General features: G+C 39.8%; 1 protein-coding gene across 4 annotated transcripts in view; it reads left to right on the top strand.

The window, feature by feature from the left end:
• The window catches only part of LOC103033101 (leucine-rich repeat-containing protein 75A), a 51,938-nt gene that overhangs the window by 24,273 nt on the left and 11,023 nt on the right, over positions 1 to 16,642 (top strand). For all 4 annotated transcript variants that reach the window (XM_022665747.2, XM_022665748.2, XM_015601361.3 and 1 more), the window contains exon 4: positions 1,503 to 1,615. In XM_022665747.2, coding sequence (XP_022521468.2) covers positions 1,503 to 1,615 — 113 coding nt within the window. The remainder of the gene's footprint in view (positions 1 to 1,502; positions 1,616 to 16,642) is intronic.

Here is a 16,642-nt window from a genome sequence, read left to right as displayed (position 1 = left end):
CTCCCTGCAGCGAGAGACAGGTGAGACAATCGGTAATCAATACAGCTCCTGATCGGCAGACAGACACCCCGCAGTTCCCTGAACCAGCACAGCTCATGCAGGGGGCTTTGTGCTGAGGGTAGAGGTGAAGGAAGAACCTGAGCTAAAGTGATTAGAGTCTCCATGGATGAGCTCATGTGCAGAGATAGTGAGGGAGTGATAGAGTGAGAGAGAGAGAGCCCCACCCTACACTAAACAACCCTGCTTATATAATTATATATCTATTATTGCATAAACTATATGTACATTTATTTCTTATTATAATTATTATTATTTTTTTTTCTCACATATTGTAATTTATTTATTATCCTTCAATTTTGTCATAATTTGATTATTATTTTTGTATTTGTTGAATTGTTTGCTTTGGCAACAGTTGTTGTTTACAATTCATGCCAATAAAGCCATTTGAATTTGAATTTGAGAGAGAGAGAGAGAGAGAGAGAGAGAGAGTGTGTGTGTGTGTGTGTCTGTGGTCAGAGAGGCTCAGGTTGAATGGATCAATACCAGACCACAAACCTACTGCACAGGATAAAGCAGTGGATAAATCTTACAGATTACTTTTTACACACTGCACAGTTACTTACTCTCTCTCTCTCTCTCTCTCTCTCTCTCTCTCTCTCTCTCTCTCTCTCTCTTTTCTCTCTTTCTGTCTCTCTCTCTCTGTCATTTTCTCTCTCTCTCTTGCTGTCTTTCTGTATCTCTCTTTCTCTAATACTGTCTCTCTTGCTTTGTCTCTATCGCTGTCTCTCTCTCTTTTTCTCTCTCTTGCTTTCTCTCTCCCTCTTGCTTTGTCCCTATTGCTATCTCTCTCTCTTTCTTTGTGTCTTTCTCTGTCTCTATCTCTGTCTCTCTCTTTCTCTCTCTCTTTTGCTTTGTCTTTATCGCTGTGTCTCTTGCTTTCATTCTTTCTGACTCACTCACTGTCTCTCTGTGCCTCACTGTCTCTATCACTGTCTCTCTTGCTTTCTCTCTCACTTTGTCTCTATCTCTGTCTCTGTCGCTTTCTCTCTGTCTCTTTCTGTCTGTCTCTTTTTTCTGTGTCTGTCTCTTTCAATCTCTCTCTCTCTTTCTGTCTCTCACTGTCTCTCTGTGTCTCACTGCCTCTATCGCTGTCTCTCTTGCTTTCTCTCTTTCTCTCTCTCTTTCTCTCTCTGTCTCTCTCACTGTCTCTCTGTCTTTTTATTGCTCTCTCTCTTGCTTTGTCTCTATCGCTGTCTCTCTTTCTCTGTCTCTCTTTTGCTTTGTCTCTATCACTGTATTTTACTTTCTCTCTGTCTCTCTTTCTGTCTCTCTTTTTGTTTCTCACTGTCGATCTGTCTTTTTATCACTGTCTCTCTCTTTCTGTGTCTTGCTCTGGCTCTTGTCATTTTCTCTCTCTCTTTGTATCTTTGTATATTTGTGTCTCTCTTGCTTGCTCTCTTTCTCTCTCTCTCTCTCTCTCTCTCTCTCACGCTTTCTTATAGGAGGGCAGTTCTCTGAGTGCGATGGAGAAGGTGTGCCGTCAGCTCACCTACCACCTGAGTCCTCACCCACGCTGTAAGCGGCAGGGGCTTCTGAAGGGGAAACCTCAGGCCAGGTGAGTTCACCAGTGCTTAATAGGGGTGGGGCAATACATCAGTATTATGATATATTGTATCGATTTGTTCAATTGTATTGTATTGATATATGCTGTCAAATATGGATATTTTTATTGAAACAGGCGCTCTAAACTCCCCTAATGTGACTTACAAAAGTTACTGCTTCATTACTCCACATGTAATTCTGTGAATCTGACACCAATAAATCCACAATTCCTGGTATTTGCTTATTAAGGAGTGTTTTACCCTCTTCAGTAACACAGATGCTATGAAGAATCATAGAGAATTGTGTTGTGTTATATCGAGTGTCACAGAATCACAGTATTGTGATAATATTATATCCTGAGATGCTCCGTGATTCACACCCCTAGTGCTCCCAAAGACTTTATCATGTCTTCTCCTGTCTGTTCCACCTCACCCTGTTCCCAAACTGTCAGGGTCTGTACCAATATAGGTCCTTATCAGTGCAGTAAAGTGTTTCCCATCTGGTCCTGGAGTGCCCCTGCTTAGCACATTTTAATGAGTGCCATGCTTTTACCCACTCACACTAAGTGGCTTGTTGGTAGGTGTAGAAAAAGCTGGTAATTGTTATAACTAAGCGCCTCTTTTTTTTATAACACTTCTGACTGATTTTTGACAGTTTTCTCTGTTTTAATGCAACCAAACGTCTAATATTATCAGAGGAGAAAACATGGAAATAGTAGTAAAGAAGGGTGGAGTCCCTAGACGATGAGACAAGCTGAAAGATGCATTAATTTATGGATTATATCCTTTAGCTGGTCGCCTTTTTCTTAGGCATAGATCAGCTACAATATCATTTAAAAGTTTAGACACATTCTCATTAATATTATTCCTTTATTTGATTTATTTACTGTATTGTAGATTAATAGTAAACACTTAACAATTATGAAGGAACACATATATCATTAGGTAGAGGACAAAAGTGTTTGGCTTCACAAACACCTGATAAATGTCATGGCTGCAGCAGGAAAGGCTGCGGAGAGCGGACACAAATGCAAGTAATATTTATTTACAACAAGAAACAAAGAAACAGTAAACCAAAAACAGGAAAACTAGTACAAATATAAACATAATTAAAACCGAAACAGACATAAACAATGTACAAGAAGGAAACAAGTAACACCTGGGGACTGGTAATGAGGGGGCGGAGCTACAAATGAACACAGGTGAAAACAGTTAAGGTGGAGACACAGAGGAACACAGGACCATGTGGAGAAATGATAGGCATGGAGGAAGTAAGGTAAATAAACACAGAGAAACACAAACAGAAGGGAAACTACAGGGAACAGGACGTTCTCGTTTTTCTGCTCGTTCTCAGGCTCTCTATCTCCTTAAAGGGTGTTTTTTCCCGGTTGTGTCCCAATTCACTAGCTGGGGCAGCGGTAGTGTATTGGACCATGACCCTGAAGACACGGGTGTTTATTTATTTTTATTTTTTTCCTTTCTTTTTGAGTTTATCTGCTTTGAGATCAGCTGTTCTGCAATTGGGTTCAACAACCCTCTGGGATGGAGAGCTACTAGTCTGTAGCACTCCATCCCTTTACACTGGAAAATATCTGTCTCACGGCCAAACTTATTTGCCGACCCCTGTCCTAGATGATGTGTGAAGCTGTCATCTAAGCAGGAGATGCTACTAAATATAACACTTTTTTGTTTACTAAATAATTCCATGGTTTTCTTCATAGTTTGGATGACTTTAGTAGTAATCTACAATGCAGAACATTTTAAACTGATAAAAAAATGAATTTAACATGTGTTATAGATCCTGCTCCTCAGCAGGTGCTGCTGTAAGCAGATCATCAATGTTCTTCACTACACCCGTCAGTGGTTTTAATGTTATGGCTCTTCTCTATGTATCATTAGGTGAGTAGGTAGGATCCTGGCCCGGCATTACTTAAAACAGCTCCCTGAGAGCCTTAGCGAATGTGTGGACAGACCCACATATAAGGACTTGACTCCAGATCAGAAAGGGATTGTTATTTATCTGATTGGCTGGATCAGTGTTAGAGCAGGACAGGCATCAACACATGAAACACAGGGTTCCTCCAGGCTGAGCGCAGGGAACTCCGGTATAGTGCTGTAGAGGTGTCTGTGCCCACCCAGCTGGATCTCCTCTTAAGTGCTGATGTGCTGCTCTCCTCCTGTTGCTCAGGCTGAACTGACATCCCTCACCAACTGAAAAACAAGTCATCTCTGAGAAACTTAATTACCGTGGCAACTCCAGAGATTATGATGTATGTTCACAGCAGGCTGGCGCAAAGTGCATCTACAACTCAGCAACAGGCAGAGTTACCAGCCTCAGATCCTGAATAATTACCCACAAACCTCTACTGCTATTAATGTAGCAAGTGTGTTGTACAGACAGCACAGCAAACAAGCTCTGATTAACATCTACCTGCATGTTAGTATCATCTCAGAATTACAGGGGTTGGACAATGAAACTGAAACACCTGGTTTAAGACCACATTAATAACTTGCATTCACGGTTAATCCTGTTGGAAGTGGTTGGTCCTTCTTGGTGGTATTTCGCTGACATTACCCTGGATACCGTGGCTCTTGATACATCACAAAGACTTGCTGTCTTGGTCACAGATGCGCCAGCAAGACGTGCACCAACAATTTGTCCTCTTTTGAACTCTGGTATGTCACCCATAATGTTTTGTGCATTGCAGTATTTTGAGCAAAACTGTGCTCTTACTCTGCTAACTGAAGCTTCACACTCTGCTCTTACTGGTGCAATAATGTGCAATTAATGAAGATTGGCCACCAGGCTGCTCCAATTTAGCCATGAAACCTCCCACACTAAAATGACAGGTGTTTAGTTTCATTATGCTACCCCTGTATATTAAAACATATTTACGGATTCTGGTCAAATTAGCATAATCTAACATAAGTAACATTTGACTAAAATCATGCAGCTTGCCATCAGCTGCCGGAGCCCTGAGAGAGCACAATTGGCCTTGCTCTCTCTCTGGGTGGGTAGATGGCGCTCCTTACCACTCATCTCTCCTAGGGGTATGTTGATCAGCACAAGCCTTCTGTCTGTGAGCTGATGTATCAGAACTGAGTCGCTGCGCTTTTCTCCGAGCGCACTGTGATGCTACTCAGCAATGCTGCATCAGCAGCAGTTCAAAAAGAGGCGGAGTCTGACTTCAGATGTGTCGGAGGAGGCATGTGCTAGTTTTCACCTTCCTTTTGTTGTGGGGATATACAGCTGACTTGCAGCTGAATGGGTGGGATAATTGGCCTAGCTACATTTGGGAGAATATATATATATATATATATATATATATATATATATATATATATATATATATATATATATATATATATATATATAAATAAGAGACACGTTAAAAATGGGTTTCTTTGATTTTACCAAAGTGAAAACCTCTGGAATATAATCAAGAGGAAGATGGATGATCACAAGCCATCAAACTAAACTGAACTGCTTGATTTTTTTGCACTAGGAGTGATATAAGGTGGTTATCCAAAAGCAGTGTGTAAGACTGGTGGAGGAGAACATGATGCCAAGATGCATGAAAACTGTGATTAAAAACCAGGGTTATTCTACCAAATATTGATTTCTGAACTCTTAAAACTTTCTGAATATGAACTTGTGCAAATAAATGCTCTAAATGACAATATTTTTATTTGGAATCCAGGAGAAACACATACAACTGAAGTATGTTGTTTTTAATAAAATCTTCAAAAATGTTAATAGAAATGTAATTGCATTAGAGAGTGAGTGAGCGGAAATATTTCATTTCTTAATCTGAAAAGTGACAGTCCTGCCAATTACTGAGAAACGCAAGAGCTATCATACACAACATTAAACCCAAGACACACACACACGCACAGCAGCCTCTTAAGACTGTATGGGTTATTTATGCGGTTAGCTGGCTGCTCTGCTTGTTTTAATGTAATTACACATGAAGCTTTTCCCCCAGCGTTAACTTCTTCATCCCTCATTCTTCTCATTCTTCTCACAGAACAACAACCCGCTTTTACTTTTGTTGATTTAACTGATCTATATTTGGCCGCAGTATGTGGTTTGTGTGTGTGTGGGAAGTTGCAGTCTTTTTATAGCCGTCAGCTACTGAGTTTTATCAGTTGGATTCTTCTGTGTGTGTGTGTCTGTGTGTATATATGTGTGTGTGTTTCCTCTAAGCTTAACTAGAGCCATGGGATCAAGACCTGTCCAGTTTGGAAAATTCCAGCTCTCAGCCTCACTGCTGCATTTACTACAACGCACCACGTACTGCTTTCCATTTAAGTTCTAAAACACACTAGTATGAGGGGTTTTGTATTGACTAAGTGATAACATTAAATTGCAAAGTGACTTAAAGTGGCAAACTCTATTATTTTGTTTCTAAACTGAAAGCAGAAGCATTTCTGAGTGGAGAAGGGATAAAGATTGTGTTTAATGGTACCAGAGTGCTGAAACGAACATCCCTGCTAAGCCTAATATATTCATTCTAAAAACTCAGGTGTCAAGTCACTTTTTGCAGGAGTTCTTCTTGCCACGTTACGCGTCTTTACGTACTTACATCACACGTACAGCCTCTAAAAGAAGATCCGGCTCAGTTTTACTAAACGCAAGTGGCTGGTGGAGCAATGGAGACTTCAGAAGAGGAAGCTCAGAGCTCAGTAGCTCATTCACCCATAGTAAAAACAAAGAAACGAAGGAGTGAAGTTTCTGACTGAGCCCACTCTCTCTCTCTGACTGAACATAACCTGGAATCGGAAAGGAAACCGCATCACACCCGCCCAGTTTAAAATGATTCTTTCGCATGCTCGGTGCAATTACCCATTCTTACCAGAGAGGGCCCCAAATCCCAAAAACTTACAGACATCAGCTTTAATATAAAATATTATGTCTAATGTTATGTTAAGTACAGTACCAGTCTGAAGACACATCTTAAATTCAGTGGGGTTTATTTTCATTATTTTAAAATGTTCTGCATTGTAGATTAATTCTAGTGTCATCAAAAGTAGGAATCAAAACATCTGAAATTTTTCCGTAAACAAAACAAGTGTTAAACAAACCAGAATAAGTAGCACCTCTTTCTTGGATGACAGTGTCACTTCAAAGCATGCATTCTCACCGGAACTTTTTGTCTCCAATGATCACGTGACCCTACATCGTTCCCACTCACCCATCTACTAATTGCTCACACCTGCTCACCTGTGTATATATACCCTTCATTCTGTTTGTTCCTTGTTGAGTACTGATTTTTCTTTCTAGCTTTCATACAACTCATTTCTTGTTTTCCCTTCTGATATCGATGTGCTTTGATTTTTTGACTATCCTTTTGCCTTTCACTTTCTATTGATTGCCGTTTTACCAAACTTTTTGCTATATTTGACTTTCCCCTTTGCCTGCTCCCTGTATTTTTGAGTTTTCTGTATATGACCCTGGACTGTCTGACGACCCATTAGTATGTATGTTGTTGCTGTACCCAGCCATTCTGTTACTGACCTTGCCTGTCCCTCACTTTCCTCTTTTGCGGGAGCCCCATCAATAAACATACTGTTTTTATCATCTTCGTTTGTCTGCCCTGTATCTGGCTAGCGTGACAGACAGTTTGGCACATATTGGCTTAATTTTCTCAGTCAGCTTTATGAGGTAGAGTCACCTGGAATTCAGGCTGTGCTGAACTCAAGAGTCAAGAGTTAATTACTTGAATTTCTTGTCTCTTAGTAAAGTGTTTAAGAGCATCAGTTGTAAAGTAGTGAAGAGGTAGAGTTACAGGTATACAGTGAATAGTGAATATTTGTTCTAATCCATATTATGAGAATAAACAACTATTCAACTGGAACACAGCAGTGTGTCTGGCCTTAAACAAGCCAAAACAGGCACGTCATGAATTTAACAGCTCTAAAGCTCAAAGGACAAAATGTTTTCAGAGATACAGCCTTAGTTATAAAGATATACCAGTGTTCTGTCGAGTTGTGCTACCTTGTCAAACTGTGTATATTTAAGATCTCTGCTCTGTAAAATGTGGAATCAACCGGAGACTTCTGAGCCTTTCCTGATCAACTTGTATTTCTGAGGATTTTATTTTACCAGCTACTGCAGACAAAGGAGGCTGAGAAACAGCTTCATATAAAGCGTGTACATACAACACAGAGAGACCTATATAATAGTATTTCACAAAGAACAAGAAAAAGGTGATTTTGGCGGAAGGAGACCTTTAAACTATTAGCTATAGTGCCTTTACCATTTACATTAGTGCTGTTCAGTTCTGCCTGTATGCATGAGCTACTGTATCTGTATTAGAGAATGTGTACAAGAACAGAGGAAATGAAGACAGTGTACAGACAGGAAGCTCTGTCTCTGTATCTGTGCCTGTAATTAACATTAAGCATAATTGCAATTTAACCTTCTTGTGTTACAAGATTCTTAGTAGATGCTGTGTGTTTAGTAGGAAAGCTTTTGTGAATCCGAACCCAGTTTATTGATTGAGTTTAGAGTGGGGGTTTTGATACAGACATCAGATGATAGAAATGCACAGTGGGTTGGGATTGGTCGGCGAGTCTGCGAGGCGTGTTCCTGACATCAGACTAACTGTGCATCCATAATGTAAGAGCAGCATTTGGCATATGAAGATGAGTTCTATAATCTAATAGAGATTGATCTGTGTGATATGACGCATCCCTTGAGTGTATCTGTGGTTGTGTGTGAGTGTGTGTGTGTGTGTGTGTGTGTTTGAGGTCTGTGGACATAAAGAAGGTCATAATTCTACAGGACTTGAGTGCCATTCCTCTTTGATCCTGGATGTCGGCTCCTGCTCAGCCTCTATTGTTAACCGTGTGTTACCGGGAAAGAATGTAAGAGATCTGAGCTTTGCTAATGTGATTAAAGCCTCTATGTGTGTGTGTGTGTGTGTGTAGCTGGGGTGGAACGTGTGTGTGTGTATGTGTGTCTGTAAGCGAGTGCTTTGCTCATATGATAATGGCATTCATAACATAGATCACAAAGACAAGGTCACATAAGCTCTGATATATCCGCTGATGAAGCGCGACCTTTTCCCTGGAATACTTATTTTTAATTTTTTATTGAAAATGCTGGAAAAGACAGGAAAGGGGGGATTAGCGTCACTGTCCTAATACATTACGGAGGCACTGGGTGGTCATCACATCTGTGAAATATAGTTCAGTACATCTCTGAGTGATATATACTGGCATATTCAGGTTTAAAGGAAATTTAGACTAACATAATTTAAATCAGATTTAATTAAATTAAATCAAATAGAAGTTAAAATACATTTAAATTTGTGGAATGGGATGTACATTTAATGTGTAGTATTAAAACATGTCTTATAGTGCATTTATTGAGTTATTTAAGGTCTCAGTCAATTGGTTTTCCATTCATTTTAAAATGTCTAGCTGTGGTCTCTAGTATGAATGAATGTCATGTGAGCCATTTTTTTTCGATATTTCATCAAAATCGATCTAAATTATGTCATGGTCTCGAGCCTCGAAGTCAAAAAGAGGATCGACGATCCCTCCCTCTAAGCTACGCAAATGGGGCAGCACACTGTAGCCGACGCCGCGGACACTGTGACTGCTCAAAGAGCAGCTTTTTCTCCAGAGAATGTGGACATTCTCATCTTCTTAAAGAAAAACTTAAAAATATAAAATAACAGCTGTTTTGTCTAGCCTCAAATACGTTAATAGTTGTGGTACCTTAAGGAGCATCTTTCTCTCAGATAAAGTTAAGAATATATCTCTATTAAAGAAAAAAACTTGTCATACTCAGGGACGAGTTTTATTTTTCATGTTTAACTGTTATAGTAGGATAGAGTTCAGTTTGTTAAGGCTCTAATTGTTCTATTATTTTGTACATGACTGTTCCTGTATTTTTTAGTATTTATTTTGTTATGTTGCACATTGCTGTTTTAATAGTGCACACTGCTGCTACCAAAAAAAGCCACTAGATGGCATTACATATATATCTTAATTCAATTATTAAAATTTGACCATTTGTGCCTAATGTGGTGTATTACAGATCACTTGTATCACTTTTATCACTTATATCAAGCCCACCTTTTGAAATGAGATATTGTAAATTTGATTAATCAAACCAATGAATGACCATAGACTAATCTAAAACTGGCATAGGCCTCTCTGCTGTAAAAAAAAAAATCGAGAATCGAATCGTGACCCTAAAATCGGAAATAAAATCGAATCAAGGATTTAGAGAATCGTGACACCCCTAGGAGGTGGACTTTAGGATTTCGGCTCTTGCTCATAAATATTAATACATGCACATATATCGCCTCCTATTGGCTCACAGCACTGCAAGGCTGAGAGGAACAACAGTTAGAAACATTTTAAAATAAACACATTTTTATACTAATAACAGTCTTGTCAATGTCATATGTTACTTAACAGCATGTGTAATGCTCTGCTAAGTGCAGTTCAGCCACAACCTACTCTTAGAGTCTCTGTAAAAAGCAAAATCCACCGGAGATCCTATGTAAACCAACCTCCTCACAAAGAGGTGGGTAGTCCAGGTCCAGAAAGTTACTAGTGTAAAGAGAACTGTTCCAAACATACACCTAACTCGATCTAAGTTGTACTTCGGTGGTGGTGTTCCATAGACAAATTCTAACCATTTGTTCCTTAGCTCTGAATTATTGTTACTATTTGCACAAATAACACAGAAACGAACTGTCTGACGAAACGTGTCACTGTGTGGATTCAGCTCTGCTTGTGGGCGGTCGCAAACCATGTGGGCGAGGCCATGAATATTAATTCAATTAAGTTGATGTATAAATTATAATAATGTGTCTTTGTTTGGGGTGTAATATCAACATACTACTTCTATTAGCTACTGTAATTTAGGTACTGTAGAATTAATATATTGAGTATTTTAATTTATAGTTAACATAATTGTTTCCTCTATCATTAAGATTTTTTTAAAGCAGTGATGGCAGGCCCACACTCTGCCCTCCTCCCCTGGCAGTGTTGCATATCAGAGCACTGCTATATACAATGCTGGTAGGGAGTGTGAGAGAGAGCCTGCAGGGAGAGCAGACAAACGACAGGTTCACTTTTACACTTTTTATAATATTAATTAAATTAAAACATAATAGCGTTTAGCATCAATTCATTATCAAAACCACGACAAACATACAGGGGTTGAACAATAAAACTGAAACACCTGGTTTTAGTCCACAATAATTTATTGTCCCGACGGACAGTTCTGGTGGAAACAGGAGAGTTGAGGTGCACATTGAATTCTGCGTGATTTGATCAGCCGTGGTTTTATGTTTTTTGGATACAATCCGTGTTAGCACCCGAACATCCCTTTCAGACAGCTTCCTCTTACAGCGTCCACAGTTAATCCTGTTGGATGTGGTTGGTCCTTCTTGGTGGTATGCTGACATTACCCTGGATACCGTGGCTCTTGATACATAACGAAGACTTGCTGTCTTGGTCACAGATGCGCCAGCAAGACGTGCACCAACAATTTGTCCTCTTTTGAACTCTGGTATGTCACCCTTAATGTTGTGTGCATTGCAATATTTTGAGCAGAACTGTGCTCTTACCCTGCTAACTGAACCTTCACACTCTGTTCTTACTGGTGCAATGTGTGATTAATGAAGATTGCCCAACAGGCTGCTCCAATTTAGCCATGAACCCCCCCACACAAAAATGACAGGTGTTTCAGTTTCATTGTCCAACCCCTGCATATGAAGGCTATTTAATGTATTCAATTGTAAATTAATAAATGAATGAATTAATATAAAGAAATTGAAAAATGAATGGAAACCTGGACAAAAAACATCTATTTGGTTTCAAACTCTTGGTTTCAAAGATTTTCATTTTGGTGTATCTCTAGTATAGGCTTTATTTTTTTCTTAGCTACATTTGTTTTGTATCTCTGTCACAAAAATAAAATTGCAATATTGAAAAATCAAATTTTTAATCTTTTAACAATTTCTTTTGTTGTAACTCTTTTTTTTTGTCATTATTTAACGTTCACAGAAGCACAAAAGTCTCATTTATACAGCTCCGTTTTTCTAACTCTGAACACATGCTCTAAATATGGCTCAATATTAAAAAGTGAGATGGGAGAATAGTGCTCCAGTGGCATTGGGTATCATATCTCATTAGGGTGTATCTGGCTCCCTGTCTGAGCCATGGCACACGGGGTCGTGTCACACCGATCCTCCCCAGCCCAAACCGAGCTCTTCTGAAAACAGTGAGTCCCTGGCCAGGAAGTGGCGGTGTCAAGAGCCCAGCAGTGACAAACTAATTAGGGTGAGCGCCAGTGACAATTAAAGGAGCATAATCCTATTTCCTGTGAGAAAGTGGCCCATTTCATTCTATTTCCCCTCTTCCTGCCTGTCACACGAGTGCTGAGTGCTTCTGTAAGAGGACAAACCCCTGTTAGTGCAGTGAACCAGCTCATTAGAGAGCAGTTAGGAAAGAGAGACAGAGAGAGAGGAAGTAGAGAAAAAGTGAATGAATGAGGCACTGATTATTCAGTGACAGCATGTCAGGTATATATATATATATATATATATATATATATATACTGTATATAGAGCTCTGGAAAAAATGAAGAGACCACTTTAGTTTCTGAATCAATTTCTCTGAATTTGCTATTTATAGGTATATGTTTGAGCAAAATGAACATTGTTGTTTTATTCTATAAACTACAGACAACATTTCTCCCAAATTCCAAATAAAAATATTGTCATTTAGAGCATTTATTATTTTTAGAAAATGAGAAAAGTTCAGAAATCAATATTTGGTGGAATAACCCTGTTTTTTAATTACAGTTGTCATGCATCTTGGCATGTTCTCCTCCACCAGTCTTGCACACTGCTTTTGGATAACTTTATTCCACTCCTGGTGCAAAAAATTAAGCAGTTCAGCTTGGTTTGGTGGCTTATGATCATCCATCTTCCTCTTAATTATAGTCCAGAGATAGAATAAATAAAATAGATTAAAGTGAATAAGGCTTAATATTTATTCACAAATCCTTCACTTGCAGTAACTGCATCGTGTCTGTGACCCACAGACTCCACTAACCTTTTGCATCCTTCTTCTGTGATGTTTTTTCCAGGCTGCAGTGGGTTTGAGTCATTGTCTTCCAATCAGTTTGGTTTCATCTTTCTTTAAATTTACAGGCAAAATATTTTTGTAGACTTTTGAGTTCATTTTACATTAATACAGATTAATGAGCCTGCCCCTGAATAAGCCATCAAGCTCAAATCATGACACTACCTCCACTGTGTTTCACAGATGAAGATGAGCTGATATGTTTGGGATCAGAGCAGACCCTTTCTTTCTACAACCTTTAGTCTTTCCATTAGGGCTACACGATATATCATTTGAGCATCGTTAACAGCCCGATGTTCGCATGCGCAATAGTCACATCAGAGGATGTGTGATGTCACTTAAGGCAATTAAATCAAACACGTCATTTTGCAATGTTTTGATTCCTGACACAAGAAGTAGATACACAGTGCTGTTTCTGTGTCTGTGTGAGTGACAGGCTGCTGCTGCCTGAGAAGCATGAGGGAGAGCGCGGGGGGAAACCGCACATGGCGTCCATCCACATGGTTGGGCACATGCTTGTAAATGCACGTGTTGAAAGCTGTGCACCTCAGTCCAGCACAGTTTTGCAGTGCAGTTACAGCTGAATTCACACTTTTAATCCCAGGAAAAAAACGCTCTTATATATCTTAAGTTTCATCACATTAGCAAAGGATAATCTTTATCCCGTCAGTCCATAATCAGTCCACAGTCCTCAGCCTGGATTGTTCATTGATAAAAGGCAGGTTGGGTTCATGGATTCATGCTGCTGCCATCGAGTTCTCACCTCGAATAATAGATAGAGCTAAAATAAACTGAATAAATCCAATAGTTGAACCAATTAAAAGTCTCATCTGTTCCGCAGCTCTCCCTCAGATGGCATTTTTAGTTCCCTGATGACACATCAGACTTGTGTCAGTTCTTCAGCCTCCTCTTTGCTGCCCTCGAAGATTATTTATAATGTGTGACGTTATATTTTATATAGTTATCAAATGCAGCCTTAGAATGAAGTACTGGCATTTGAACCTGCTGTTCCTTAATTGTGTGGGAGGTTCTATGAAGGGAATGTCTTGTCTGTGGTGTCTCGATATGCTGGACAGGATTTCAAGCATCCTATTAGGCTATACCTATAAGTGATGGCAACAAATACATGTATGTATAAAGATAGTCTTTATAGACAGCCATTATTAATGTGTGCATGTGTGCAGCATGTGGTTTAGCATTGTCTTGGTAACAACTTATATAGGAAGAAGTTGTCTTAAATACAGCATATGTTGCTCTAAGGAACATCCCATTTCACCAATTGGCCCTACCACTTATCCCTACCCCTTTGTTTTGAGTGTATCTCTGTTTCAAGGGAAAGAAGTGAAATCCTCCCTCTAAAAAAATTGAGACGACCCTTCAAGCACTGATACGTCATCAGGAGTGCCAAAATTCAGTAAGCTAGCTAGCTGCTGGTTAACTAGTTAACTTTAAGGCTTGAATGTCTTCAGAAAGAGGGGAGTGTAACGCAGAGGAGGCAGGATGCAAGCGTAAGTCGGTTTTATTTACCATATTAGCAAAAATAAACAAAGAACAACCACTATGGAATAATGTAAGAAAAGGAAACTAAAACAAAACACTTTGAAACAGAGGATATCTAAAAGACCGAAACAAACAAGCAAAAATAACTAATAAAGAAACAAATTACATAAAGCAAACCTGAACACTGAAGACAAAAAACACAGCAGGTATGAGGCTTAAACAAAACAGATATACAAGATCCGGACAGAGGAACAGGACACGGTCAAACAAAAAGCGCGACAGAGAACAAAGGAGCACATGGGGTATTTATATACAGGCACACTAGAGACACCGGTGGAGGTAATGAGGGGGCCGGAGTTACAAATGAGACAGGAGGGGTTACAGATGATAAGGAGGGGCTAAGGCGGAGACAAGACCAAAACACAACAGTAGCACATGGCTGGGAAACATGACAGGTAAACAAAAGAGAACAGAGGACAGGAGCAGGAAGGAACCAAAAAAAGGAAAGACACTGGACAGACACAGGCTACGGTGTGACAGGGAGGTGGTGCAGAAATTAATTATTATTGTTCATTTCTTAATTCCTTCTGATAGGGAGTTGAAATTAGCTTTAGTTAGCTTCTATTTTATTTTATTCTTCCGTTCCGCCTTAAATGCTGCAGCTTCTGCTTTCTGTTGTACCATTTAAGGTGGAACAGAAACGTTAGCTAGCTAGCTAGCTAGCTACTGAGACCAACTACTAGCGATCTTTTTTATGCTTGTTATGAAGAATTTGGCCATAAAACATTGAAACTACACATTAAAAGTGCTAAGCGTCACTTTGTGTTGCCATCTTACCAGTGATTTTCATACCCCTTTGTTTGAAGTTTGAAGAGCCTGTTTGAAGGGCTAACAAACCCTATCCCCTAGAGGTAAGGTTTAGGGCCAAGGGGTGAAATGGGATTGGCCCTAAGATCTCAGTGTACGTTTCTGCATTAATGCTGCATCACAGGAATCTATTCTGAACAGTCTGGATGGATACATCTCCAAAAAAAGAACTGTGATACTGATTCATCCAAGCCCAGAAATTAATATGATGTTTCTGGACATGGTTAACATGAGGCTTCTGAGGGTGTTTTCACACCTGTAGTTGATTTCTATGATCCAGATCAGTTGATGAGTTTGTTCACTTGTAGTGTTTTCTCCCTCTGTTTGGTTTGGTTTCACACAGGCATAAACCTAAACGCACCAAAATGCGCACCAATAAACCACACAAGTACACAAGTCTGGACTCCTGTACTTGTCAAGAACAGACTTGGGAAGTTCGGATTGCGAGTGCGTACTCCCGAGGACAGGAGGATGCAGGAGGTTGTTGTGTATTTGGAACAGCTGTGTACTTGATGACGTCACCCTCTTAGAGGAGCAGAAAGCGTTGTTCCAAAAACACAGGAACACATTTTCACCTAGCCTGTTTCTTCACAAAAAAAAAACAGATATCTGAAGTCTAAACCCCTACATTCTCGCCTAAAAATAACATTGATTTAGCACACAGCAGTACTATTTTGAAAACGTACAGGTGCTTACAGTCATGTACCTTCTTATCCTGCATTGCGCTGGTACTGCTGCGAGGTGCATTCTGGGTTATCGGGCTGTAAGAAGTAAAGTGGGAGGAGCAAGAACACATCTGGGTATTAGTTGTGTACTACTGTGATCTTCTGAATTGGAACAGTACTTGGGCTGCGACTGATGACGTTTCCCGAGTCCACAAGAACACAAGTACAGACAAGAACGCAGATTGAAAACCGGCCTCTGTCTCCTCTCCTCTGAGTCTCCTCTGATTGGTCAGAGCTGTCTGGTCTGAAAGCAAGAAAGTATACATAGCGATTAGATTCTGTGTTCTGTGTTCATGTATATCTGTGCAGTGTGAAGCTGCTTTAACACAAAACGCTGAAAATTTGCGGCTGCGCTTTTAAACACAGTGTTTTCAATGGCACGTGCAGCACAGATGTCCATTTAGTAAGCGGAGGGGCGTGGCTGTGAGCAGTGAACACAGCACAGACTGCGCGTGCAAAGAGCATGGAGCAGCAGAGACAGCGTTTGTTCATAGCTGTGGTAATTAGTGTTATCTGTCTAATATTTCAGCTTAAATTGTACGTTATCAGCAGTTTAGCTCAAATAAAAGGAGTATATTTGATAGCTGGGTCAGGTCAAGGTGAATCACTTTCTTACTACAAGCGAATTGCTCCAGAGACCGGACAGAAACCTGCTAGTGGATGTTTTGATCCTCACGCATGTGTGATTACTGTTTTTTTCCCCACCTGCTCAAACAAGCCGCACTTCAGCCCTATCCGTACAGGATTATTTTCTCAGGGGGGCGTCTTTGAAATGTATTTAACACTACTCAGTGATAAAACTCTTGCATCCGGACTGCAACTGAAAAAACA

The sequence above is a fragment of the Astyanax mexicanus genome, chromosome 1 (genome assembly GCF_023375975.1).
Source record: "Astyanax mexicanus isolate ESR-SI-001 chromosome 1, AstMex3_surface, whole genome shotgun sequence".
NCBI classification, from domain to species: domain Eukaryota; kingdom Metazoa; phylum Chordata; class Actinopteri; order Characiformes; family Acestrorhamphidae; genus Astyanax; species Astyanax mexicanus.
The sequence above is the reverse complement of the archived record's forward strand: the minus strand, read 5'-3'. Positions and strand labels throughout refer to the sequence as shown.